Source organism: Sarcophilus harrisii, chromosome 5, assembly GCF_902635505.1.
Source record: "Sarcophilus harrisii chromosome 5, mSarHar1.11, whole genome shotgun sequence".
NCBI lineage: Eukaryota > Metazoa > Chordata > Mammalia > Dasyuromorphia > Dasyuridae > Sarcophilus > Sarcophilus harrisii.
In genome coordinates, this window is record NC_045430.1 from 74644721 (window position 1) to 74670797 (window position 26077).

General features: G+C 35.9%; 1 protein-coding gene across 1 annotated transcript in view; it reads left to right on the forward strand.

Moving 5' to 3' along the window:
• The window catches only part of GNS (glucosamine (N-acetyl)-6-sulfatase), a 29231-nt gene extending 13436 nt beyond the window's left edge, over positions 1-15795 (forward strand). The window contains exons 10-14 of the mRNA XM_031940895.1: positions 5155-5256; positions 7956-8063; positions 8963-9073; positions 10558-10718; positions 13103-15795. Coding sequence (XP_031796755.1) covers positions 5155-5256; positions 7956-8063; positions 8963-9073; positions 10558-10718; positions 13103-13184 — 564 coding nt within the window. The 3' untranslated portion in view covers positions 13185-15795. The remainder of the gene's footprint in view (positions 1-5154; positions 5257-7955; positions 8064-8962; positions 9074-10557; positions 10719-13102) is intronic.
• Positions 15796-26077: the final 10282 nt, after the last annotated feature.

Below are 26077 nucleotides of genomic sequence, written 5' to 3' on the forward strand. Positions count from 1 at the left end.
TTTTTCTCTACTCCTTTCAGTGATTTTACTTTTGCAGAATTCACATTCTTAACAATACATAATGAGCCTTCATGGCTAATGTTTTTCTAGTATATTAGAATAGTCTTATCCCAGTATTGTTAAACTACTTTTTATCTTTGAGTACAGACATACTACTTTACATTCTTCAGATAGATTTATTTTACTAAGAACTTTCTTACTTTTTTTACCTAATATACTTTGCAAGTTAGTACTTCATGTTAATTGAATGAAAATACTAAAATGTTCACATCATCTGAGACTATTAATTTTTCAAATTAAGCTAAAAAGAAAACAACCAATCTTGCCAACATTTCCAAAATTGATTCAAAAACACAATCTGAGTATTACATAACTGTAGTCTAACCTTTTGAAGTCTTCAATGAAGTGTTAGCTTTTTTACTTGTTCACATGTTCAGAGGGTGTTTTTGTTTATCAACCCACTTTTCCTCTTAAGCTATTTTTTTTCTCAAAGGGAAAAAGTGGCTTTCATAACATGTAAATGGGAATTTATCTTATAAGTACTGTAATCATAAACTAGATATATCTGATATCAGAGGCCTTTTTCTCCCAAATCATGTGTTTGTTGTAGTAGTAGTTTTGTTTGTAAAGTTAGAACTCCATCCGATCTTGTCACTATTCAGTGAGTATTTGGTATTTGGGACATTTAAATCATTTTAGAATCTGTATTTCCATGAACAGGCAACCTATCATAGAAACACCTTGAGAGGAAGGATATGGTGACATATCTAAAGTGCTTGTTAACAAAATCTTTTAATAGAGATCCTCTTCACTTGAAGATATGAAATATTAACAAATTTGAGTCTATTGAGCAAAGTTCAGCTCTCCTAAACCATTCAATTCTAAATAATTCCATTCAGCAAATAAATGCTAGGGAAACGAAGCTATGAACCTGAACCTGCTGTCCTTCAGAGCTTTCTTTCAGTGGTGGAGGGGTGGCTTCATGGAGGAAGTCTGACCTTAGTCAGGCCTTGAGGAGAAGTTAGATCCTTGTAAAAAGGGACCTTAAACTGTCTAGGTTAATCCCCTCATCACACAAATAAGAAAAGTAAGGTCCAGAAAAATGAAATGACATACTCATAATCTTGGGATAGCAGTAATAAAGAAATACTAAACAGCAGAGTCAATTTAAGGCCAGCACTCTTTCTGTTATGTGTTTTCATATTTAAAATCCAGTATAAGAATATTTAGCCAAAATATTTCTCCTTCTTAAAGTTATTTCTTGTAAAGAGTTGTTGTTATATTAACTATAATGGGAAAGGGGAATGGGCTTGAGTAAAATTAAGAGTAGGTTTGAGAATTGGGGGTCTGGGTTTCCTTGAGTTGGGGAAGAAGAATGATATTGGGAGTACTCTAAAGAATTTTTTTTTAAGCAAGGAATACAGCATGAGAAGCAACACTGAAAGCAAACAGGAGACCATGAAATCCACAAAAAGAAGTAGCCTAATGTATCAACAAGTTGCAACCAGATTGAAGAGTGCCTTCAGGATCTAGACCAAGGGTCAGTGATGTGGAGGGTAGGGTTGTTTCTTAAGAAGTTTGCTCCAGCAATAGCATGGAAGATGAATTGGACACAGTGCCCAGCTTGAGTTCCTTGTCAATCAAAATTAAACTGAGCTAGAGTACAGGAAGGTACCATATCCTTTAGTACACTCAAGAAGTTCATTGAGTTGTGCAAATAAAGATTAGATCTGGTTCTTGCAGAGGAGGTTCTGTTCTCTTCCCTGGTGATAGGGGAAGGAGAGAAGGAGGGAGAAAGGAATGTTAGTGCCATAAGTTATTAAACAAAAAGTGCCCTTCCTAGTTGCCCCACTTAAATTCTCTGCACTAAAACTAACATGTCCCTGTTTTACAAAGGCCACTTCAAGTTCCCAAAGTGTTTTTATTCCTTCTATTTCCTTGTTTCTTTAGCGAATACTTAACTTTAAATCTCTCAAAATAACCACTTCTCTACAACTGCACCTGTGTCTCAGGGTTTTGCAAGACCTTTTACTTCCTCAGTTCTGTATTTAAATAGGCTTAAGGTTTTTTCTTCAAACTATTTGCCAGGGCATGATTTATACATGAAAAACTTTGTTTTTCTCCCCTAACCTGTAGAAAATTGTTAAACTCATACTTAGCTATACCTTCCAGAGTCTACAGGCTTTTATTTGTTCTTTGTTTTGCCCAGGCACTAAAATACTAGTGGTATGTTCACAAAATGTCTCACAGTTATCTTATTACCAACAGCTTCTGAAGTTTCCTTCTCCCCAAAATATGGATAACTGATTAGGCTGAAGTAATAACTCTTAACTGACAGAACTAAGAAGCAAGATCCTTAAGGCCCCATGTAGTTTTGAATCTAATAATCTCATGACTTGGTCTTACCATTTTTTATTCTAATTCTGGCCTATTTAAAAGTGTGAGATAAGTTTTTGAGAAAGGAAACTATTCTCCATGTTTTCTAACTCAGTTATTATGCTTCTTGACATTCTCCACACATCATTTTCTCTTAATCAGATTGGCTATATAGCTAGATCCAGATTACTGTGAATGATATATTCCCTGAAATGGTCACATTATTGAACCTGCATTTCATATTTCCGTTGGAGTAGAGCCATTACACTTCTTAGTAACATAGAGCCTAATGCATGTGAACATCTAAGATGATTAATTATTCCAGCTGATTGAGTTCTAGTTGTATTGTGGAAGTGATTATTTTCTAGGGAGGGTTGATATGATTAGCAATAAATCTGACCATCTTATTAATTTGGAAGAGGAAGCAACAACATGAAAAGATGATTTTAATGTTGAGTTTTCATTATAATTACTTGAAAAATAAATTCAATTCCTTTAGAAGTCTGTTATTTGACATAAATTTTATTTTGCGTTTCTACCCAGCCAGTTCTGTTAAATCAAAATTATAACTAAATTGGCATACTTTTAAGGACTTAATTGTGACTTTCTATTTTTCTCCTCTCCTTTTCTTAAAATGCCCTTTGATCACATATCAGGTACCTCTGTTTCTTATTCTTTGCCGCCTTTGATATTTGTCAACATTGTACAGCTCCCTGTGAGAATGAAATATCATGGAAGACTTCCAGGCTGTGATCTCCACCTGTTGGAGGTCTTCCTGTTTTTCACCTTCATTTTCTTATCTCAGTTTCTTCTTTTTTTTTAATAGTGTACCGACAGGAAGTACTTCTAATGCAGTTGCACTCATATTACTGATTCTACTAAGAGAAAGGCATTACTGCCCAGGTTTGAACTGTTCCTCTATTGGTCCCATCTGAAAAGACTGATAGAACACTGGTACTAATTCACCTCTTTAATTCAGTAGTCATTTCTCCTCCTGCCTCAAACTCCATGAAGTTATGACGTCTTTAATTTCACAGAGTTGTCCTGTTTGTGCTAGTCTGCTTTGATTAAGGATGGTATTACACATGAAAACTGGGTAGGATTGATTGTCACTGAGTCTTTCTAAAAAAAAATCATAGAAGTAGCCCAAAACCAAAGTGTGATAACTGCGTATTTTAAAATCAGCTGGAGTCAGGAACTCAGGTTAGGGGGAAATCGTCAATCTTTATTCTTAGCAGAGATGAAGAAAGATAGGAGGAAGAAGGGAATCGGCAATAGCATTGTCAGCAGCTGAGTCAAGAAGCTAGCCAGACCAGAAGCCACAAGACCAGCAGCCTCCAGAATCAAACCCCGCCCCAATCTCCCCCAGCCTCTCTTCCTGTCTCTCTGCCTCCACCCACCAAAGTCGTCATTTCCTATACAACACATCAGGACTTGCACAGAGAGTGGGCGGGGGCCATTCTTTATCCAAGCATGTATATTAATAGAGTATAGTCCAATTACTATATAGCCTCACATGCTTGGGACCTCAGTGCATCAACTCAAGCCTCAGCCCATTACTTCTCCCACTTTCTTTTGTTTTAGAACACAGGTGGTCATGCCATCCCTGACTGCTCAGAGAAGTCAGCCCCCAAAGGGAGGTGATCACACCCTCCCTGACTTCTCAGGAAAGGAGGTGAAAGCACCGAAAAGGAGGTGATTGAGGCCAAAGAACTTGTAGCTATTCTTAAAATCAGAAATGTTCAAAAATGATAGTGAACTGTAGTAGGGTAAATCCTAGTAATACTAGCCAATAGAAAGAGAAGAAAGGCCTTGTTTCTTCTTGCTGCTCTATTTAAACTGAACTTTTGTCAAAACTGCCATTCTAGCTAACCCTAGAAGCTGTTGGATTTTTTTATTTAATTTTTAGCAGCTTTGAGTTATGCTAGATTTGGACCAATGAAATGGAATTCCAAGGATAGAACATCGCTTCTGTTCCTCTAGAAAATATCACAACTATCCCTCAAGTGAAAATCTGAGCCTTGATGAATCCCTGGCTAATAAACAGACACATAGAATACTGGCCTTTTTTCACGTCCTTGCTTTTTTCCCTTAAATATAGAAAATAAAAGTGGTAGGGAAGCTAGATATTTCCAAAAAATTCTCTTTAGCAGCAGCTTTGGCTTCCACCTAGAGTTACAATGTTATTCTTTTATATTTGTTCTTGGGTTTTTTTTTCCAGAAACTAATAAACTATTTTTTAATCATGTTCTTATTTATTATCTGTTAAAAAATTGTGTTCAAGCTTAGTAATCTTTAAGATGCTTATTTGGGGCCTATTCCAGGGAAAGGAAATATGTTCAGCACATATTCTTGAAGAGCTTACAAAATTAACTGGGGCAAGAAAGCAATGATTGCATATCAAAGCTTACCTCTGCAAATGAGTGTTTTTCCTCTACTATACGTACTTTGAAAGACTTTGCACTTATTCTAATGATGTTTCTGGTGTTTAAACTATTTTTTTGAATCCTTACTGAAACTTCTTTTAAATCTTATATCACATTCCTTTCAGTAGCCTTAATTTTAGTAGACTTTTTTTTTTTGAGAGCAAATTTTTTTTTATTTCAAAATAGTGTCATTTGGAATCAGCTGCAATTAATACTGGATACATACAAAATATGGGGGTGGAGGGCTGTATGCAGAATGTTCAAGGAATAATTTGTGGATCAATCAACAAACATTTGGAAGCAATACCAGATCTCCTTTGTCTTAGACTTAGTTCTCTTTTTATACCCACAGATGCTCATTGCCAACATTGACTTGGGTCCCACTATTTTAGACATTGCAGGCTATGACTTGAACAAAACTCAAATGGATGGAAGGTCCCTGTTGCCCCTCATGGTAAGTTTATCATTTCCATATGGCTGATTGTGAATTTAGAATAATTGATTTCTAAGTCCCTAATTATCAACCCCTTTTTTCCCCCTATCTATATTTTCATTTTTAGAAGTTACCATGGTACAACTGCACATGTAACTTTACAACACATAAAAAAGTTGTAGAGCCATACATCTCTGATTCCAATATTTCAGACACCTAAGATTTCAATGAACCGGTCCTTTCTTAAAAACCCGCTGCCTGTTTTCTGTCAGTAGATTAGATGGTCTTTGAATTGCCATGGTCACTGTTCTGGTGATGAGCTTTTCTGAATTTAATTAGTTTGGATGTCTGACAACTCTTAGGCCAGGATTTCACTCTGCTTTGAGCTTTCAGATTTCAAGGAGCTTTGCATTTGTTATCTCAACCATTAGAAGAGGATTTAAATGGGGAAGGGGCAGGAGCTAATTATTAGAGCTGTCATTTATGTGGTGCTCTAAGGCTTATGGATCATTTTACAAATGTTATCTCATTTTATCCTGACAACTGCCTAGTATAAATGAAGAAACTGAGGCAGACAGAAATTAGGTAGCTGGTCTAATTCTCCATTGTACTGTTTAGCTAATTCCATTGTAATTTGTCATCTTGAGTGCCACAATATTAAGTTTCTCAGAGGGTTTGGGGCAACAGAATATAATGAGTAGACTTCTGGACTTAGAGATAAGATTTCAAAGCCCACATGACCCTTACTTAGCACTTAGTGGAGCTGGGACAAGTCACTTGACCTGTCTTTATGGCTCAGACAATCCTGTAGAAGTTAACTGTGAAAGGTCGTCATTTGCCTTGATTGGAGGCAAGTGTCTCTTCTCTGTAAATCATAGATCCTTGTGTATTTGTAAAAGTAAAGTTTCCTCTAAGATAGGAGGCACTTTTTTTTTTTTTTTTTAATGAGATCTGGAAAAGGAACCAGGCTTCAGTGCCTAAAGGGGTTAGAGCTATCAATTCTTAACTTGTGCTCATTCTTCCAGAGGTAAAGCCAGATTGATTTGGAAGGTGCCTCAGAGTATGGACCAAAGGACTTAATAATTGTAAAGCACTTTGCTTGATAAGCATTATATAAATGTTAATTATTATCATTATTGTTATTATTATTCCTGTATGTAGATGAACAGTATTGTAACTTCAGGTGTAAGAGGGCCCTGTGATTCCCAATCATCCATTCTACTTTTGAGCTGCCCTAATTGTTAGGAAAGCTTCTCCCCAACACCCTATCAGGCCAGAGTCTGCTTCATTGCACCTTCTACTTTTAGTTCCTACTCCTGCCCTTGGGGTCCAAAAGAATAGCCTCTGATCAAGAGATTTGACTTAAATTATGCCCCAGAGTTCTAGTATTGCCTCTGGAGCAATTGTCAGCCAAGGACCTTTCTTGACCACCCCAGCTGCAAGGTAACAGTCCTATTTCCTTGTGTTAATTCCCCAGAACTTTTAGGATATTTGCAAAGCTTTCCTCCCAGCAGCCAGACAAGGTAAGTAGTTCAGTGAGCTAATGAGACTTGATTCATTGATGCAACAGTAGATCAATATCATCTCCAAGTGAACAAGGAAAGAGGCACAGCAAAAATCCCCTTTGTTTAATTCATTTGGCTGTTCTTTGTTAAATGTGAAGACACTTATATAAACTTTTTCTTCTTGTTTTATGAGCTCCTTTTTTTTCATTAACTTTGAAAAATGTTATTAATACTTTTTCCTTAAAAATGTCTTTTGTTTGAGTTATCCACATTTTTAATTCACTATCACTCTCACTCAGCTCATATCTCTATAATCAATTGCCAGATCTTGTCAGTTGCATCTCACAGGATCGAATGTCTATCTGTCTACTCCCCTGAACTGTTGTCACATCCTAATTGGTCTCCCTGCTTCCAGTCTTTCAACTCTAAACTATTCTCTATGTTCAGCTATTGGCACTTTGGCAACAATTCAGATGTGACTGTCACCTACTGCCCTCCACTTCTCAAAAAGCCAGAGACTCCCTGTTATCTTTAGTCAAATATAAAGCTTCTCTGGCTTTAAAGACAGCCCTTGGGGCAGCTAGGTGATGCAGTGGGTAGAGACCAGCCCTGAAGTTAGGAGGACTTGAGTTCAAATGTGGTCTCAGACACTTAACACTTCTTAGCTGTGTGATCCTGGGCAAGTCACTTAACCCCAATTGCCTCAGGAAAAAAAAAAAAAAAAGAAGAGAGTCTTTCATAATCCCTACAAACCACTTTTCCAGTCTTGCCCTCTTTCACATCCTCATGGTTTAGCAAAATTGGGCTTCTTGGTCCTTTGTACATACTGCCTTCTCTTCCTTTGCAATGCTTTCCCTCCTGCTTCGAATGTCCCTCATCTTTCCTGTTTAGAAATCCTAATTTACTTCAAAGCTCAACTCGGAACCTACTGGAGGCTTTTCCTAATTTCTTTTTCCAACCCTATATATATTTTTTTGTATTTTGCATGTACTTTTATTTATTTCCTGTGGTAGAATGAGCACTTGAATGCTTATGTTACCATTTTTGTTTTGTGGTTTGGTTTGGTGTTTTGTTTTCCTAATGTGATTTAATTTAGTAACTAGAAATTGAAACCTCTCTGAGATGTAAAAATAATTTTCTGTAATTGGTAGTAAATCTTTGCTTTTCTATTATGGACCTTGAATGCTTACCAAAAAACTACTGTTTCCTTTTTAGAGAGGAACCAGTAATGTAACTTGGAGATCAGATGTCCTGGTGGAATATCAAGGAGAAGGATATAATGGCTCTGACCCAACTTGTCCTGCTATGGGCCCTGGAGTCAGTGTAAGTAAAGTCAGCTTGATTTTTTTTCTTTCCCTCCTTTTTACATAATTTGAATTTTGTTACAAGTTTTTACTGATCTTAGAAATGTTTCCTGCTGAAATTTTTGATCATCGATTCAGTCTTCTATTCTGTGTCACAGGATTTTTGAAAAATGTAGAAATATGATCTTTTCTAATCTTATGCACACATCAATGAAGCATTTAGTGCCTGCACTGCCCCTGTACTAGTGAGGTGTTGACCCATCCACAATTTAAAAGTGCCCCTATAACCATTGTACAACAAACCTGAATAGGGCTTAAACTTGTAATCTTGCTTTAGCAATAGGCCCTCATCAGTCAGGCCCTATTAGCCATCCCTTACAAGTGATTGGTGATGGCAGCCAGCCATCTAAAAGAGAAATATATGTGGAGAATAAAATATTTTCTGCCTTAGACTATGATGTTGTTGACTCTGAAAAGTTTTTTTAAGACTTCAATTCCTTCCCATTTTTTATAAAACCCTTTAGTTAAGTTACAAATAACTTAAAATAGCTGAGACTCCTACCTTCCAATGAAGGAGAAAGAATATTCATAGTGAAAATTTAGGTTGTGGCTATTGGAGCATCCAACAATATCAACTTCTTCCCACTCCAAACTTTTTTTGAGAATTGCTGCTCTTGTGCCTTGCATCCAATATGCTCATTAGATGTAGGCCTTCTGCCTGAAAATGGAGATTTGGGAAGCCCCAAATAATTGAGACTTGGCTTGATTGTTGCACAAAACACAAACTATCCCAGTGGGGAATTCTAATAACCTACATTCGTACTTGACTAATAGCCTTGGAAGTGATATGTAGACTGCTAGATAACTGTCACTGTGAGTGAATGGTTTTCATTGTTTTCATTTTTAATCTTCTTACAGCAATGTTTTCCAGACTGTGTGTGTGAAGATGCTTATAATAACACATATGCTTGTGTGAGGACAATGTCAAAGTCATGGAATTTGCAGTATTGTGAATTTGATGATCAAGAGGTAAGATGGATTTCTTCCCACCCCTAGTTTGTAAGTTCATGTTTCTTGAGACTCAGCCCTGCATCTATTATCATAGAATAATTCCATGGAGACTTGGAGCTCCCTAACATAAGTCAGCATACCTAGAAAAATCACATAAATTCAGTCCTTCAGTTATGTTTTCCATAATAAGGTCTTCTGTCCCCAATGTAAATGAGAGGAGACCTCATTCTAGGTGATTAAAACTATCCTCAAAGTGGTGACATAACATAATGAAGAAAGTGTCTTCCTCAAAGCCAGAAAGACTTGGGTCCAAGGCTCACTTCTGACACAGATTGGCTGTGTGACTGAACCACTTGGCATCTCAGGATGGATCTCAGACTGAGATGGAGAATTAATGCATTAGATGCATTATTATATTAAAAGCATAAAAATGCATTAATAGAAGGAATTTACTCCTCAGGGAATTCTGGTTAACCAGCAAAGTAAACAGGTCCCATCCCTTCCTGTCCCTTAGTTTCCTAAATAGGAAAATAGCTGAAATTATCAATGTTTGTCTTGTTAGAGCAATTCATCTTGTATTAGTTCTATGTTATGTTATCATTAGGGTATATTCAACTCCATTCTTTGAAATGAAGGGATATTTTTAGCAGATAGTAATGGGCACAAATTCTTTAGAAATGGTTTTCCATGAGTAATTATGATATCCTCCAAAAGTCAGGCTAAGAATTTGTTCTAGGATTTATCCTGGTTTTATCGTAACATGTTAATAATCAGATTTTGGTCAGTACTCATTACATACCTTTTAACAGTCATTCCATCCACAAAACTATTAAGGATTATATTGTCCAGATCTAGGCTGTATACCTAAAACATATGGAAGAAAATTATACAAAATTGCTATTCAAAATATTATTGTGGAAGTCAGATAGTATGATATGTGTAATACAGATCAAATAATTTCCACTGATGAATTCTCAAATCTATAGTAGTAAACCAGTACAGGATCAACATTTTATATAAAGAGGTATAGAGGTGGGGTGAACCAAATCAAATCTAAGTATGATAAACCATATAGGTAGCTTAAGTTAAGCAAAGATAAGCCCCAGTTGAGGTTTTATTGCTTTAATCTAGTAGTAACTACCAAAAAAACATCATAGAGGAAGGAGTCAGCTGCTACAACATCAAGCATAAGTCAATCTCGGGAAGTCAGATTGTTGGTTTTTTTTTGTTTCTTTACTCCTTATCTTAAATATATGCACTGGAATTAATAATTTTAAAGATGAACAGCCTGAATATGCTGATAATCATAATTCATATAAGAAACATCTTGGCCAAATTGACTGGTGTAAGTCATTATATATGAACAATTCTGGTAATTTTCTAGCTATGTTACTTGAGAATAAGACATTCATTTTTAGCATTTTTAATTATTAGTGTTTAGTGGGTTTGTTTGTTTTAGTGTTTACTTTTTTTTCCCAAATCTTTCTTCCCTAATCTCATAGGTGTTTGTGGAAGTTTATAATCTGACTGCTGATCCACATCAAATTGACAACATTGCTAAGACTATAGATCCAGAACTTTTAGGGAAGATGAATTATCGGCTAATGATGTTGCAATCTTGTTCTGGACCAACATGCCGTACTCCAGGGGTTTTTGATCCAGGGTAAGTTTTTCTTCCTCTTGGAATTGATTGTAAAATAAATCCTTGGTAAACATGGTGGCCTTAAAGGGAAACCTGGTTATTCACCATTTTTGCCACAAATGGAACTATACAAAACTGCATAAAGTTGTAGAACATTTACCTAATGATTTGCAAACAGTAATTGGGAGCATTAGAAAAATAGGAAAATCTGTGACTGGCCTGGTTGAATGGATGGACCTGTGTTAGAGATGTCTTTTTTTAATTGATAAAGAGCTTAGATGAATATATTGAGATGGCACACTGGCTCAAGTCTTAGATAGGAGTCAGAAAGACCCAACTCCAAATCATCCTTTAGGCATTTCCTAGCTGAGGCCCTGAACAAGACAGTTTACCCTGGCTTTCCTTCACTTGTACTCTTCAAATAGTACATACACCTCTTAGACTAAGACTGAGAGGTCAAGAAAAAGATGAAAACTGAAACTTTCTAATCCACTGGAGATGCTTCTGCTCACCAGCTAAATTTATATTTCAGCAACAGTGAAGCAATTTACCTAAGATCATCTAAGCTAAAGGCTGAATAAGGACTAGAACTTAGATTAGGGTGGGAAGGGAGATATTGCAAAATATTAAAGGAGGAATCATATCTGAAGCCAGAGACTTATTATTACATTAAATGGCCGCTTAAAATTTCTGAATAACTCATTTATATAGTGCTTTGTAAGGTTTGTGGGTTTCCTTTTAAGTCTTGCTCCACTTAATGACCTTGAAGTCAGTGCCATTCTGATGCTTTTAAAAAATAAGAAGTGTGAAGGATAAAGTTGCCTGAGTTAATGCACTAATATTCATGAAGTAATGAGAGAACCAGAGAGTAAAAAAGTTCCACAGGTTATGGATAGGTCCTCCTTGAAGGATGTTCAAAAAGACATGATTTAGAATGGAATAGAATGAAAAATCATGGATGATGGTCTGTGACCTGCACTCAAATCCATTCTTTTATTATGTAAGAGATTTTGAATTTAAATTGTCTCATTTTGTTACATGATAACTTCTATAGTAGAACAGTCGTGACAGTTTAGATACTATATGTCAAATCATTAGGGACTGAATTAAAACTTTACTCCCTGGTTTTCTGCTCTTGGTCCTTTGTGCACAAACCAGTAAAGTGGGAATCCAGCTATGGAAACTGTTTCTTTTCATTAGGAAGCTCAAACTAAGCTCTGCAGAATAAGCATAATTTTCATTTTGAGCATAGCAGCCATTTATCAAGCCAGATAAACAGCTGCATGTCTGCAGCAGTGAATGCTTTGGAAACAAATAATTTTTTCCTGGACACTTGCCTCTTTAAGCATTTCAGCAGCTGCTGTGGTACAGAATCCTGCATAGAGAACTATAGAAATCTGACTCTTTACAATATAGCCACCAAACTGCTAATCATTCCATTGCTGGATCTTAAGCTTGTTCTGACTCTTTGTTAATGTAGAAGCATCATTTAACCCTGGAGTGATGATTGAGGCAATGTCTATTCTTAATTTTCTTATGGCCCAAATAGTATCAGGTAACTGTTATATCTACTTGGAACATTATCCCTCATTTCAGGTCCCTAGCACTGTAATTCTTAAATATTTATTTTTATATCTCAGAAATCGTTTACAATAACAGGCATGGAGATTGAAAGCTTAGAATCCAAGGAGAAGAAAAGGGTCACAATCTAGTCTCTCTTTTGATAGGTTAAGAAGCAAGACACAAAAATTAAAATGAATGATTTTTCCTAAGGGCGCAATCATCAGTTGATATGTGGGCCTTTTGACTGCAAAATGTGTTGTTTTCACTACATTATGTTGACGGTAATTTAAGAGGGCACTATAAGAATCTCATAACTGGTTCAAATGTCTGACTTCATGGTGTGAAACCATTAGGCTGTGCCCAACATTTTTCCAAGGATCTGATTTTTTTCATTTTACAGAATGAACTTGACAGGATTTTCTGAAATAAGATTGAAAAATAATATTCTCACAGCACTGATTATATATGTCTTAAATTTTACATGTCTTCTCACATTTATTTTTAAAATGCTCTTCCTTCACAGTTCTTTACCTCCTAAAAAAGCTATCTTAAGGGTTAACTATCATTCCTGATTTCTTTTATGTGCATCCTGTCAGCATGTCATCCCGCTCAAAATTTTTTTGATATTCATTGCCTCACATGTGTCATTAGATCTTCCTGTGTACCTAGAAAAGTCGGTCCTCATAGAATAGTTACCCACCCAAATCAAGGATTGTTTTTCTCCTGCCTTCTTCTAGGGCTATCTATTATTGTCTTCTCAGAGTAGAGTAGAAAAGAAATTCTTAATGGTAACTAACTAGAGTTGATACGACATTTTTCCCCTTTCCTCTATCTTCATTCAGGTATAGGTTTGACCCACGTCTCATGTTCAGCAGTCAAGTTGGCAGTATCAGGACTCGAAGGTTTTTAAAACCATCTCTGTAGTAACTTTTCCTAACCTATGCAGTTGGATTCCTGCATTTTCCTCCGGAGTGATTATAGTAGGTATCTCTCCAAATCGTCGAGACCATGCCTGGAGCTTCAAGACTGACTTCTCATTTTAAATCCTATTTGGATAAAAACCTAATCAGCTTACTTCCTTGTGCAATATGTTTTAAAAACTGTGAACTTCCACCACAGTCAGAGGTGGCCAATCTGTGATTCATTTACTCAGTGTATTGAGGTTTTTTGTATACCTTTATGAACCTAGAGTTCCTGGTGGTAACCTGTGGTTCTGTATCTGAATAACAACTGAAGAATGAGTTTACAAATGAATTTAGATAAATATTTCAATTTTTTTGCCCTTGTTGGTATAAAAGTTAACCTGCACATCCCTCTTGCAGTATTTCATATTTTTAGCATTTTCATATCAAAAATGCCAACATAAAATTCTAATCACCATACTATGACTCATGATCTGAACTGAACAAGTGCCATAGTCTTTTGACTAAGCAATATCACTAACTCGTGTCACGAGTGTGGCAGCATCCTAGACTTCATAGACTAATCCCTTCTTGTCTTTTTTTTTGGGGGGGGAAGGGAGGAGTTGTTTTTAATACAGGACTAATACTTTAGACATCCTCCCTGAAAAAGCAGATTATTTTAATTCAGCAGCAAGTTTTCATACAAAAAACAATAATAATAATAATAATTCCACATAGCTGGTATTTTAAAGGTGACCTCTCAAGCTGCTGGTAAGTAAAACAAGTGCTGCTATATTATGACTAACAGTTCCTGTTGGTGCCCAGAAACAGCTGTTTTCCCCAGAAACACATATTTCCCTATGATATTGAGAAGTGACTCATAGTAGAGCATTGATGAGAGCTCTATGAGCAACTGCTATAGAAAGCTTAGTCTTAGGCCGACAGATTGAGTACTACCTTCCTACTAAATACCTGTCAAGTAGTTTAGTTTTTAAGCCAGTCTTGATTTTTTGACTCCTCTACATCAATTTGCAGGCAAAATTGTTTTTCACATCTAGCAAGAAACCAAACAGGTTCCCATTGCCCACTTTTCCTCTTTCTTATAAACAGTTCTGCCCCTTTCTTCTGTAAAATCATTAAATACTTTAGAATTGTCAGATTTTCAGTGGTTTAATCCTGCTGTATATGTTGAAGAAAGACTAATGTTTTAGCCTGTCTCACCAATGAGAAAAACTTGTTATGTTTCCCACCTTGTGGGATCTTAAAACTATGCAGTATTGATATCCAACTTAATTTTTGCAATATAAAACCACATTATGGGAGGGGCAGACAGAGGAAAATATGTGGTTTGTAATGAACTGACTTCTCAGAGCAAAAAAAAAAAAAATGACTTAACTTGATTTAGGGTTGTACATGAAATTTTAAGGATCTTGTTTTTTCATCAGTAGTGAGTAAACAATTCTGAGTTAATAGTCATAAGATTTATCCTTTTACATGATTCCTGTTTCATGTGGTATTCTTGATTTAGATATGTAATTCAATTAACCTCTACATATTATACCATAATGACAGGAGGAGAGGTATAGAGTTAGTGTTGAGGAATAATTCTTAAAATTGAAATGGCACAAGACAAACCAGAATGTCTAGTTATCAGGGTTGACTTTTTTGTTCTTTTCCTTGTTTGATTCTTTGCAAGGATAAACTAACATGTAAGCAAATTGATTCTCATCTAACACAATATACTTACTAATAAAAGTAAATTCTCATTTTTCCTGAGTAAAAAGAAATGTATTTTCCCATTTAGTCATTGATAAAATCTTACTCGAGTTTCCAAGTATAGGCACTTACCACACAAAATATAAAAAACCAAAAAAAGCCAATTGCCAAGGGTGTTATTGTGCCCCCCCCCTTTTTTTTTTTTTTTTTTGGTAGAATTGACAGTTCTAAAACCTGGTCCCATTTCCAGGTAAAACATACATTTGATCTCCCACAGGTAGTTTATTCTCTACTACTTGTTGACCCTCCACGTTGTGGCTGAAGTATTTGTGCTACTTTTTCTTAAGATGATTGTCCTTTCTATGTACCTTTTATTACCCAAGAGCCATGTAACTGTTAAGATAGAGGCCTTCCTTATGAACCTTCCTTTAAGAAGCTTTCTCTCACCTTCAAGTCATCTGTCAGATTCAAATATTATACAAATTTGCTTAGGACTGCAAAACATCAGATTTTGGAAATGGCAAGAGAATCTTGGCAGTGTGTGTTACTTAGCATGTGAAAGACAAAAACTTAACTTCCTTTAATGGTATGTACTTGTCACATTTTAGGGTTGGGACCTTTAAGGGGGGAAGGGCATCCCAAATCTACATGAGGAGAAAACTAAGGCTTTAACACCACTTTACTAGAATTTATGCTGGAAGGCAATCTCAGTTAACCATACAACCAAAGCAGATGCTCATTTTTTGTACTTTTGGTTATAAAGCTACTGAGTTCCTGCCATATTGTTTGAACTTCTGTCTTGTTGACCATACCCCTGCTTTGTTGTATCCTTTCATATGATTTAGAAAGTGCCCTTCCAAGGACCCTGTTCACTGCTGCACTTTTCAATGAATTAAACTGTCTAATGGAAAATGTTACCTTGTTTTTGTGTTTTTATTCTGTGTACACTAGTCTGGGATACAGAATGATGAATGCTAAAACCTGTTCTGGTTTAGAAGATGGATGTTCTTATATAAAATGTTTTAAATGGAAAACTCCCCTTCATATCTGAGACTTACTAGAAAATCTTGTCAAAAGGCAACACTCGTGCCTTAATTTGACTGACATTTCCTGTAATTTTGTTTCTATGAGACTCTCCACTTCATTTGTTGTCAGCAACTGACCTAGCTGAGGAATCATGCCAATAAGACAAGTCTGTTCTAACCACAAACTATACTTTTTCAATGTATTATCTTTTTTTTTCTTTTTGGTCTTAAAAATAGTATTCATTATATGGAATATCTCCCTGAGGGATAACAGGAAAAATATTAGGGAAAACTATGGTAATGTTTAAAAAAAAAAAAAAAAAAAAAAGTCAAACCAAGATACCAATGAAAATATATTTTTTAAAATTACTATAAACTTTCATGAAAGCATATCATTCTTATATATTGTCCTATATAATTCTTCTTCCTGTGTCATTCTTGAAAATAGTAGTCTCTATCCACTGCCTCTACCCTAAACCATAGTAAAATACTATATATTTTAATGCTATATAGTTGATAAGAAAAGATGGCCCACTTTTCATCATGTACACAGAAGGTTGCAATTCACCAAGAGCCAATTGGAGCATCTAAAATCAAAAAGTAAAGAGGACTTCTCAAGATGAATTCTCTTCCTTGCTTTGACTTCATTAGTGTTAACAGTAGTCATAATAGCATTTATTGCTAATGTGAGGTGTTTGCTGTTATCTCCCATCTTGCCAATGGGGAAACTGAGGCTGAGGCTATGATACGGCCAGGGTCTTATCAGGTATCTTGGGTAGGATTTGAGCTCTGTCCTTCCTCTTCTAGCCCAGCAATCCTTCACTGTGCTACTTAATTGCCTAGATAGACTAGTTCACCCTCAGGACTGGATTTATTTTAACATCCAGTCCCGAGAGTGAACTATCTCTGGATTTTATCTAGCTTGGTACCTAACTAGCCAAAAAAAGATTAATATCTTGCATGATGTTCCAAATAGGATAACAGTAGATGAAGTAATATTTTCTGGTTACTTGTAATTTTCACACAGAAATGATGATTGTTAGGAATGATAATGTGGTTCCATTCAATTCTTGAAAAATTTAAAAAACCACTACTTCCTAAGCACTGGAAATATAAAGATGAACAATGAGAATTTAGAACCAAAGAGACCTTGAGAAAAGTTCAAATGAAGCTAAGTACCATAGATTTATAATGAACGTGGTCACTACAAGGAAGATTGAGCTTGAATGTAATAGAAAGATCAGTTCTAAATAGACTAGATAACAAAATGAATAAGAAAGTGGGAAACAAATTGTGGTCAGAGGCAAGAAGTTCAGGGTTCAGGATCTTGGATGTGGAACATTTCAAATGATGGTGAAGGCAAAAAAGAAAAAAAGCGATCATCCTAATAGATGATAGCAGATGAAGAATTTAGCAGCCTGACAATAGTATATATGTATAGTGTATAGTGAAGTTTCTGGTGTCATTCATGCCTTGTCTGACAGCCAAGAAGATTAATGGGTGCCCCAAAATGGAAAAAGGATATAACTAATGTAGACTACTGTTTTCTTTTTATATACATATATATGTATAACTTTTTATTGATAGAACATATGCCTGGGTAATTTTTAACAACATTATCCCTTGCACTCAATTCTGTACTGATTTTTCCCTTCCCTCCCTCTACCACCTCCCCTAGATGGCAAGCAGTCTTATACATGTTAACTATATCACAGTGTATCCTAGATATAATATTTGTGCAGAACCAAACAGTTCTCTTGATGCACAGGGAGAATTGGATTCAGAAAAAATAACCTGGAAAAGATAAACAAAATGTAAACAGTTTACAGTCATTTCCCAGTTTCTTTCTTTGGTGTACTTCTTCCCGCATTTTCTTTGAAACTGTTAGACTCTTTGTCAAGAAATACTTCCATTGAACCATCCTCATACATATTGTTGTTGAGGTATATAATGATCTGGTTCTGCTCATTTCACTCAGCATCACTTCATGTAAGTCTCTCCAAGCCTTTCTGTATTCATCCTGCTGGTCATTGTTCTATAGAACAATAATATTCCATAACATTTATATACCCCAATTTACCCAATCATTCTCCAATTAGTGGGCATTCATTCATTTTCCAGTTTCTAGCCACTACAAACAGGGCTGCCACAAACATTTTGGCACATACAGGTCCCTTTCCCTTCTTTAGTATCTCTTTGGGTATAAGTCCAGTAGCACTGCTGGACAAAGGGTATCACAGTTTGATAACTTTGGGGCATAATTCCAATTGCTCTCCAAATGGTTGGATTTTCACAACCCACCAACAATCATCAATGTCCCAGTTTTCCCACATCCCCCAAATTATCATTTTTTCCTTATCTCAGCCAATCTATAGGTGTTAGGGTGTCTCAGAGTTGTCTTAATTTGCATTTCTCTGATCAATAGTGATTTGAACACTCTTTCATATAGTGGAAATAGTTTCAATTTCAACATCTGAAAATTGTCGTTCATATCCTTTGACCATTTATCAGTTGGAGAATGGCTGATTTCTTATAAATTTGAAATTTCTCTATATATTTTGGAAATGAGGCCTTTATAGAACCTTTAACTGTAAAAAAATGTTTTCCCAGTTTGTTGCTTCCTTCTAATCTTGTTCAAGTTTTGTTTTAAAGGCTTTTTTTACAACCACTTTTAAAAATTAAGTCTGTTAAACAATTGGGAAAAAAATATTAAATTTTTGGATAGGGGGCAAATAAATAAAAGAAAAAAAACTAACCATTTAAGATCCAATGACTCCCAAAAAACTTTTTTTCCAAAAAATAAAAAATTCAATGTCCTTTTTAATTTATATTCAAAATTTTCTATTTTGGACATTGATCTTAATTCTTTTTGTAAAATTTCCTCCCCAAATTGAGGGTTAAATTCCATTTTCTTTATTTTATATCCATTTTTTCCCAAAAGGTTTTGATTTGGTTTGTTAAACCTAAAGGTTTTAATTTTTAAATAAGTTTTTAAAATTGGGACTTTGGGTTTTCCTGGTTTTGAATTTTCCCAACCTATTCCACTGATCAACTCTATTTCTTAGCCAAAAAATGGTTTTGGTAATCGCTGTTTTTAATATAGTTTTAGATAAAGCTGACCTTCATTTGATTTTTTTTCATTAATTCCCTTGAAATTCTCAACCTATTGTTCTTCCATATGAATTTTGTTGTCATTTTTTCTAGGTCATTAAAATAGTTTCTTGGGAGTCTTACTGGTATAGCACTAAATAAATAGATTAGTTTAAGGAGTATTGTCATCTTTATTATATTTGCTCGACCTATCCAAGAGCGCTTAATATTTTTCCAATTATTTCGATCTGACTTTATTTGTGTGGAAAATGTTTTGTAATTTTGCTCATATGATTCCTGACTTTCCTTTGGTAGATAGATTCCCAGTCATTTTATGCTTTCCACAGTTATTTCGAATGGAATGTCTTTTTGTATCTCTTGCTGTTGAAGAGAAGGAGGAGGAGGAGGAGGAGATGGTGAAGAAGGAGATGGTGGAGGAAGAGAAGGAAGAGGAGGAGGAGGTAGAGGAGGAAGAAAAGGAGGAGAAGGTGGTGGAGGAGGAGGTGATGGTGGTGGAGGAGAGAGGAAGAGGAGGAAGAGGTGGTGGTGGTAGAGGAGGAGGAAGAGGAGAAGGAGGTGGTGGTAGTGCAAGTGGTGATGGAGGAGAAGGACATGGAGGGGGGAGGAGGAGGAGGAGGAAATGGTAGTAGTGGAAGTGGTGGTAGAGGAGGAGGGACATGGAGGAGGAGGAGGAGGAAGAAGAGATGGTGGAGGAATGCAGAAGCATTAGGAGGCCTGGGACTCAGAATACATGGGCTTGCTCTTAGTCAAGTTCTTTCCTACCTGCCGGACCAATTCAGTACCACGACACTCAAGCTCTTCTAAATATTTACAGAATTGAGTTGAATGTAATAGAACAGAATTGCTGCAAGTAGGTTAAAAATTTGAAGACTAATTCATCCTCATCTCTTCCAGGTATGCTTCCTACAAGCCATTCACTATATTACTTCCTTGGTTTCCTCCTCTACCACCTCTTCCCCTTCCTTCTCTACCACCACCACCTACCCCTCCTCCTCCTCTTCCTCATCCACCACCACCACTTGCACTACCACCACCTCTTTCTCCTCCTCCTCCTCCTCTTCCTCCTCCTCTAGTACCACCACCTCCTCCACCTCCTCCTCCTGCTCCTCTTCCTCCTTTACCACCACCACCACCACCTTCTCCTTCTCCTTTTTAAATGTTATCTTAACCTCCTGTTCCTTTCCTCTTCTCTTCCTCCCCTATATGTTAAATATTTTAAAATATATATTAAATCCAATACATGTTTATGTAATTATACCGTTATTTGCTACACAAGAAAAATCAAATAAAGAAGGAAAAAACTGAGAAAGAAACAAAATGAAAACAAATGACAACAGAAAGAGTGAAAACGCTATGTTGTGGTCCACATTCAGCTTCCATAGTGCTCTCTCTGGGTAGAGACGGCTCTCTTCATCACTGAACAATTGGAACTGGTTTGAATCATCTCAGTTTTGAAAAGAGCTCCCTTCAGGATTAATTTTCAATGATTCTAAATTTATTTTCAGCATCTTTTCTCTCCATCAGCTCCCTGGCCATAGGCAAAAATTCTTTCTGTTTCTGTCTTTCTCCTCCTCTACACTGTGATTATCTGACCTCTAATAACCTGTTAAGCTCTAAACTGATCCTTCTTGGTACTGGAGAACTCTTACTAACTCTGTGTAATTGCCATAGCTCCCTGTGAGTTCTGCCCATGGCATGCAAGCTCCATGAAGTAAGTTCTAGCTTGTGCATCCCAGGGAGACCCTGTGTGTGTATATGAAGGAGTATCTCCAGGCACCGCTGATAATGTCTATTTGTGGGAACAGATTTAGTGAGCAGCCTAGCCATAATTCATAGATGTCAAGTCAGAAAGAGCCATAGAGGAATATTATTGTTCTGTAAGAAATGACCAGGAGGATGATTTCAGAAAGGCCTGGAGAGACTTACATGAACTGATGCTGAGTGAAATGAGCAGGGCCAGGAGATTATTATATACTTCAGCAACAATACTATATGATGACCAGTTCTGATGGACCTGGCCATCCTCAGCAACGAGATCAACCAAATCATTTCCAATGGAGCAGTAATGAACTGAACCAGCTACACCCAGCGAAAGAACTCTGGGAGATGACTAAAAACCATTACATTGAATTCCCAATCCCTATATTTTTGCCCACCTGCATTTTTTATTTCCTACACAGGCTAGTTGTACACTATTTCAAAGTCCGATTCTTTTTGTACAGCAAAATAACGGTTTGGTCATGTATACTTATTTTGTATCTAATTTATACTTTAATATATTTAACATCTACTGGTCATCCTGCCATCTGGGGGAGGGGGTGGGGGGGTAAGAGGTGAAAAATTGGAACAAGAGGTTTGGCAATTGTCAATGCTGTAAAGTTACCCATACATATAACCTGTAAATAAAAGGCTATTAGAAAAAAAAGAGCCATAGACATCGTCTGTTTTAGGGGTTCTTAACCACATTTGTGTCATGGACAACTTGAGGAACTAGAAAATGGGGATCCCTTCTCAGATTCATGTTTTTTTAAATGCATAAAATAGAATATATAGAATTATAAAGAAAACCAATTATATAGAAATATGGTGACCAAAATTGTATAAGTTCATGTATCACAGGTTAATAACTCCTGATCTCTAGTAGGCATTTATGAAAAATATAAATGCCAAGAGTTTCCCGGGTGCTGCTTATTACAAGACAAATTTCCCCACTTTACACTCAAAGAATGAGACCCAAAGGGTAAGATAACTTGTCAGCCCTAGAGAATCAATTAAAAACCTATTAGAAATAATCCACAATGTTTGCAAAGTTGTAGGATACAAAATAAATCCACAGAAATCATTTGCATTTTCATACATCACTAACAAAACCCAACAGCAAAAGATACAAAGAAAAATTCCATTTAAAATAACTCGATAGGATAAAATATTTGGGAATCTATCTGCCAAGGGAAAGTCAGGAACTATATAAGCAAAACTACAAAACACTTTCTACACAAATAAAGTCAGATCTAAACAATTGGAAAAATGTTAAGTGCTCTTGGATAGGTCGAGCAAATATAATAAAGATGACAATACTCCCCAAACTAATCTATTTATTTAGTGCTATGCCAATCAGACTCCAGAGAAGCTATTTTACTGACCTAGAAAAAAAATAACAAAATTCATCTGGAAGAACAAAAGGTCAAGAATTTCAAGGGAATTAATGAAAAAAAAAATTCAAATGCAGGTGATCTAGCTGTACCAGATCTAAAACTATATTATAAAGCAGCAGTCATCAACACCATTGGGTACTGGCTAAAAAATAGACTAGTTGATCAGTGGAATAGGTTAGGTTCACAGGACAAAACAGTCAAAAACTATAGCAATCTAGTGTCTAGTGTTTGTCAAACCCAGATCCCAACTTTTGGGATGAAAACTCACTATTTGACAAAAACTGCTAGGGAAATTGAAAACCAGTATGGCAGAAACTAGGCATTGATTCACACTTAACACTGTATACCAAGATAAGGTCAAAATGGGTTCATGATCTAGATATAAAGAATGATATTATAAATAATTGAGATTATAAAATAAATAGGAGAGTTTACCTCTCAGACCTGTGGAGGAGGAAGGAATTTGTGACCAAAGAAGAACTAGAGACCATTATTGATCACAAAATAGAAAATTTTGATTATATTAAAAAGTTTTTGTACAAACAAATCTAATGCAGATAAGATTAGAGGGGAAGCAATAAACTGGGGAAATATTCTTACATTCAAAGGTTCTGATAGAGGCCTCATTTCCAAAATATAGAGAGAATTGACTCAAATCGATGAGAAATCAAGCCATTCTCCAATTGATAAATGGTCAAAAGATATGAACAATTTTCAGATGATGAAATTAAAACTTTCTAGTCATATGAAAGAGTGTTCCAAATCATTATTGATCAGAGAAATGCAAATTAAGACAACTCTGAGATACCACTACACCCCTCTCCGATTGGCTAAGATGACAGGAAAAAATAATGATGATTGTTGGAGGGGATGTGGGAAAACTAGGACATGGATGCATTGTTGGTGGAGTTGTAAATGAATCCAACCATTCTGGAGAGCAATCTGGAATGATGCATCAAAAGTTATCAAACTGTGCATACCCTTTGATCCATCAGCAACAATTTGATTTTCTTCTTTCCTTTTTTTAATCAGATTTACTAAGGGTTTATCTGTTTTGTTGTTTTTTTTCATAGAACCAACTCTTAGTTTTATTAATTAATTCAATAGTTTTTTTTTTTTTTACTTTCAAGTAGACTTCTATTTTCAAGAATGAGACAGGAAGGAGAATTATATAGGACAATAACTTAAGGGGATGATATGCTTTCATGAAAGTTTACAGTAATTTTTAAAAATAAATTTTCATTGGTATCTTGGGTTGATTTTTTAAAAACATCATCATAGTTTTCCCCAACATTTTTTCTGTTATCCCTCAAGGAGATATTCCATATAACGAATACCATTTCAAGACTAAAAAGAAAAAAACCAATAATACATTGAAAAAGTAAAAAAAAAAAAAGACAATATACAATACTTGTGGATTGCCCCACTATGCAAAGAGTAGAGTGTCCCTTTATTTCTCTCCTTTCAAGCCATGCTAATTCTTTATAATTTTGCAATTTAAATTTATAGTTATTTGGTTCTTTCCATTTATACTATTGTAGTCAATTATGTTGTTTTTATCATGTTCCTCTGTAGGTATCATATAATTTCTTATGTTGCTATTCTAATAACGTTAATGTTTAATCATTCTCCCATAGGTGGGCATCTGCTTTGTTTTCAGGTCTATACTGTCAAAAAAAAAAAAAAAAAAAAGGAGTTGAGGTTTTCAGCTAACAGTAGGAATATATAGGGAAATATATAAATAAGCTTCAAGGGAGAAAAGAAAGTGTGGAACAGCTAGTGGTGAGTGAAAACTGATTAGGGCGAAATAGAAAGATTGTCTTTTATAGTTATGAAGATCCGGTTGAGTTTAGATAGCACAAATTTGTAGGTGATACAATCAACATGATCATATAACTTCTTTTTATCACCATTTAGGAACAGAGGAGGAACATTTAACAGGACATGGATTACAGTAGAACAGGGGGAAGGAGATTTTAAAGCAATTAGATAGTATAAACTGAACTGTTTATAGGGTGAAGAACAACAAGGGAGAAAAGTGAAAGCAAACAAAGGTAATGGCCTGGAAGACTTAGGGATGGTAGTAACCACAAAAACAGTAGATTTAGGAGTCAGAAACAGAAAGAAACGAAGCAATGATCAGTTATGAATATTGAGAAGAATTTCATAATTTTTGATCATGCTAAGAGGGGAACATTTGTGAATAATACCAGAAGGATATGACTGTCCCCAAATATGGCTCAAGTGGAATGAATTGAATATGGAAGTTGAGCAAACTGACGACTAGTGTTTGAGAACATGTATGATGATGATAACATGGCATGTTCCAGGTAAATTGAACCTTCCCTATCACCTCAACAGCTACTTCTGATGTTGAAAAGCCAAGGTCCTGAGTCCTAGAGTTCTGGGAACAGCATCACCAACCCCACTGTGGCCCTACTTCCAGCTCAATTCAGGCCTGCTCCACTCCCAAGCCATCATCCAGGGAATGCGTTCTGGTGGAGATGTTATTTAGCAATAGCTTCTGCAGATGCTTCAGTGTTCATCTCCGCAACTTCACCCGAGCATCCTAAGGTCCCTGGTACCTTTTGTCTGACTTCTAGCTGAAACCCATATGTATGATCTCCCTTATTAGAACTTGAATCAGGGACTGTCCTGCTTTTCTATTCCCAGTATTAGCACAGTACTTTTTCATATAAGAAGTATTATGAAAGGTGTTTTTTTTTTCTTTTAACATTCATTTATAAAAGTAGGAGTTATAGTGGAAAAGAAGACTGAGTCAGATACTAAATCCCTTGAGAAAGAAGGGAGGATGACACAGGAGCTGCCTTGAAAATCTGGGCTGGGATATATCCTGTAAATAAAAGGCTATTAAATAAAAATAAAAAAAAAAAAGAAAATCTGGGCTGGGTGATATCTGTAAAGCATGAACCTCAAAAGCAACTGGAGTCGTAAGTGATGGCAGCAGAGAGAAGGTTTGGAAATAGCAAAGGAGAGTAATTCTCCTTTCTTCTGGACCAGCAAATTAAGGAACAGAAGATCCAAGCAGTACTGAAGAGAGTGGCCACAGATGCAGCATCTTCCAGGAGAAGCCAGTTCTCTGGAAGCACCAGAAGATAAGAGGGAGCAAGAAAGGAAGAAGCAAGAAGAATAAAGGAAGTTTATTGACAAAAGAACAGAGGATACAAGGTATGGAATGGAATGTATCCTGACTCTCATAGGATGGAAGGAGAGAGCCTGCAACAGCTGCCAGAAGCAAGATATATTTGGAGGACTCATTGCTAAGTAACAAGGATTTCTCTAAAGATGGAAAGATCATTAATGTCAGCTTTTAATAGTAGATTATGTTGTTGAACCACCCAAAGGTGATGTGGAAGGTCAAATCAAGAATAGTCTTTGTAAGCCAACATGAAGTTATTGCTAGGAATCTAAATCCCAACCATGATGCTTTATAAAAGTGTGTGGGAGTGAGAGGAATGAGAAAAATTGCTTTGCAAGTGTTCATCAAAATAGGTAGAGGGACCACCTTCCCCTATTAAATATAGATATTAGTAATCCAATCTTTGCAAACTATTTTAAAAGGAATCTTTCGGAAACAGGTGACCCATTAAATGTATGACAGAAGATATTTAACAATTTAGCAACAGTAAGCACTGGAAAGGCACCATTCAAGATTCTGGGGATGCAAAGATAAAAATTAAACAGTCCCTACCCTCTTAAATAGATTTTAGATTCTATAGAAAATGGGAAATTATTAGTGTCATCTGATGACCTCTGTCTGCAATTACAAAGAAAAATAATCTTGTATTCCCAAAAGGAAAAAAGGAGTAGTGGAGAGAAAAGGGAAAGAATGAAGTTTTTGGGTAAAGTAGATGGAACACTCTGAATGACAGAATTTGAAGAAAGTC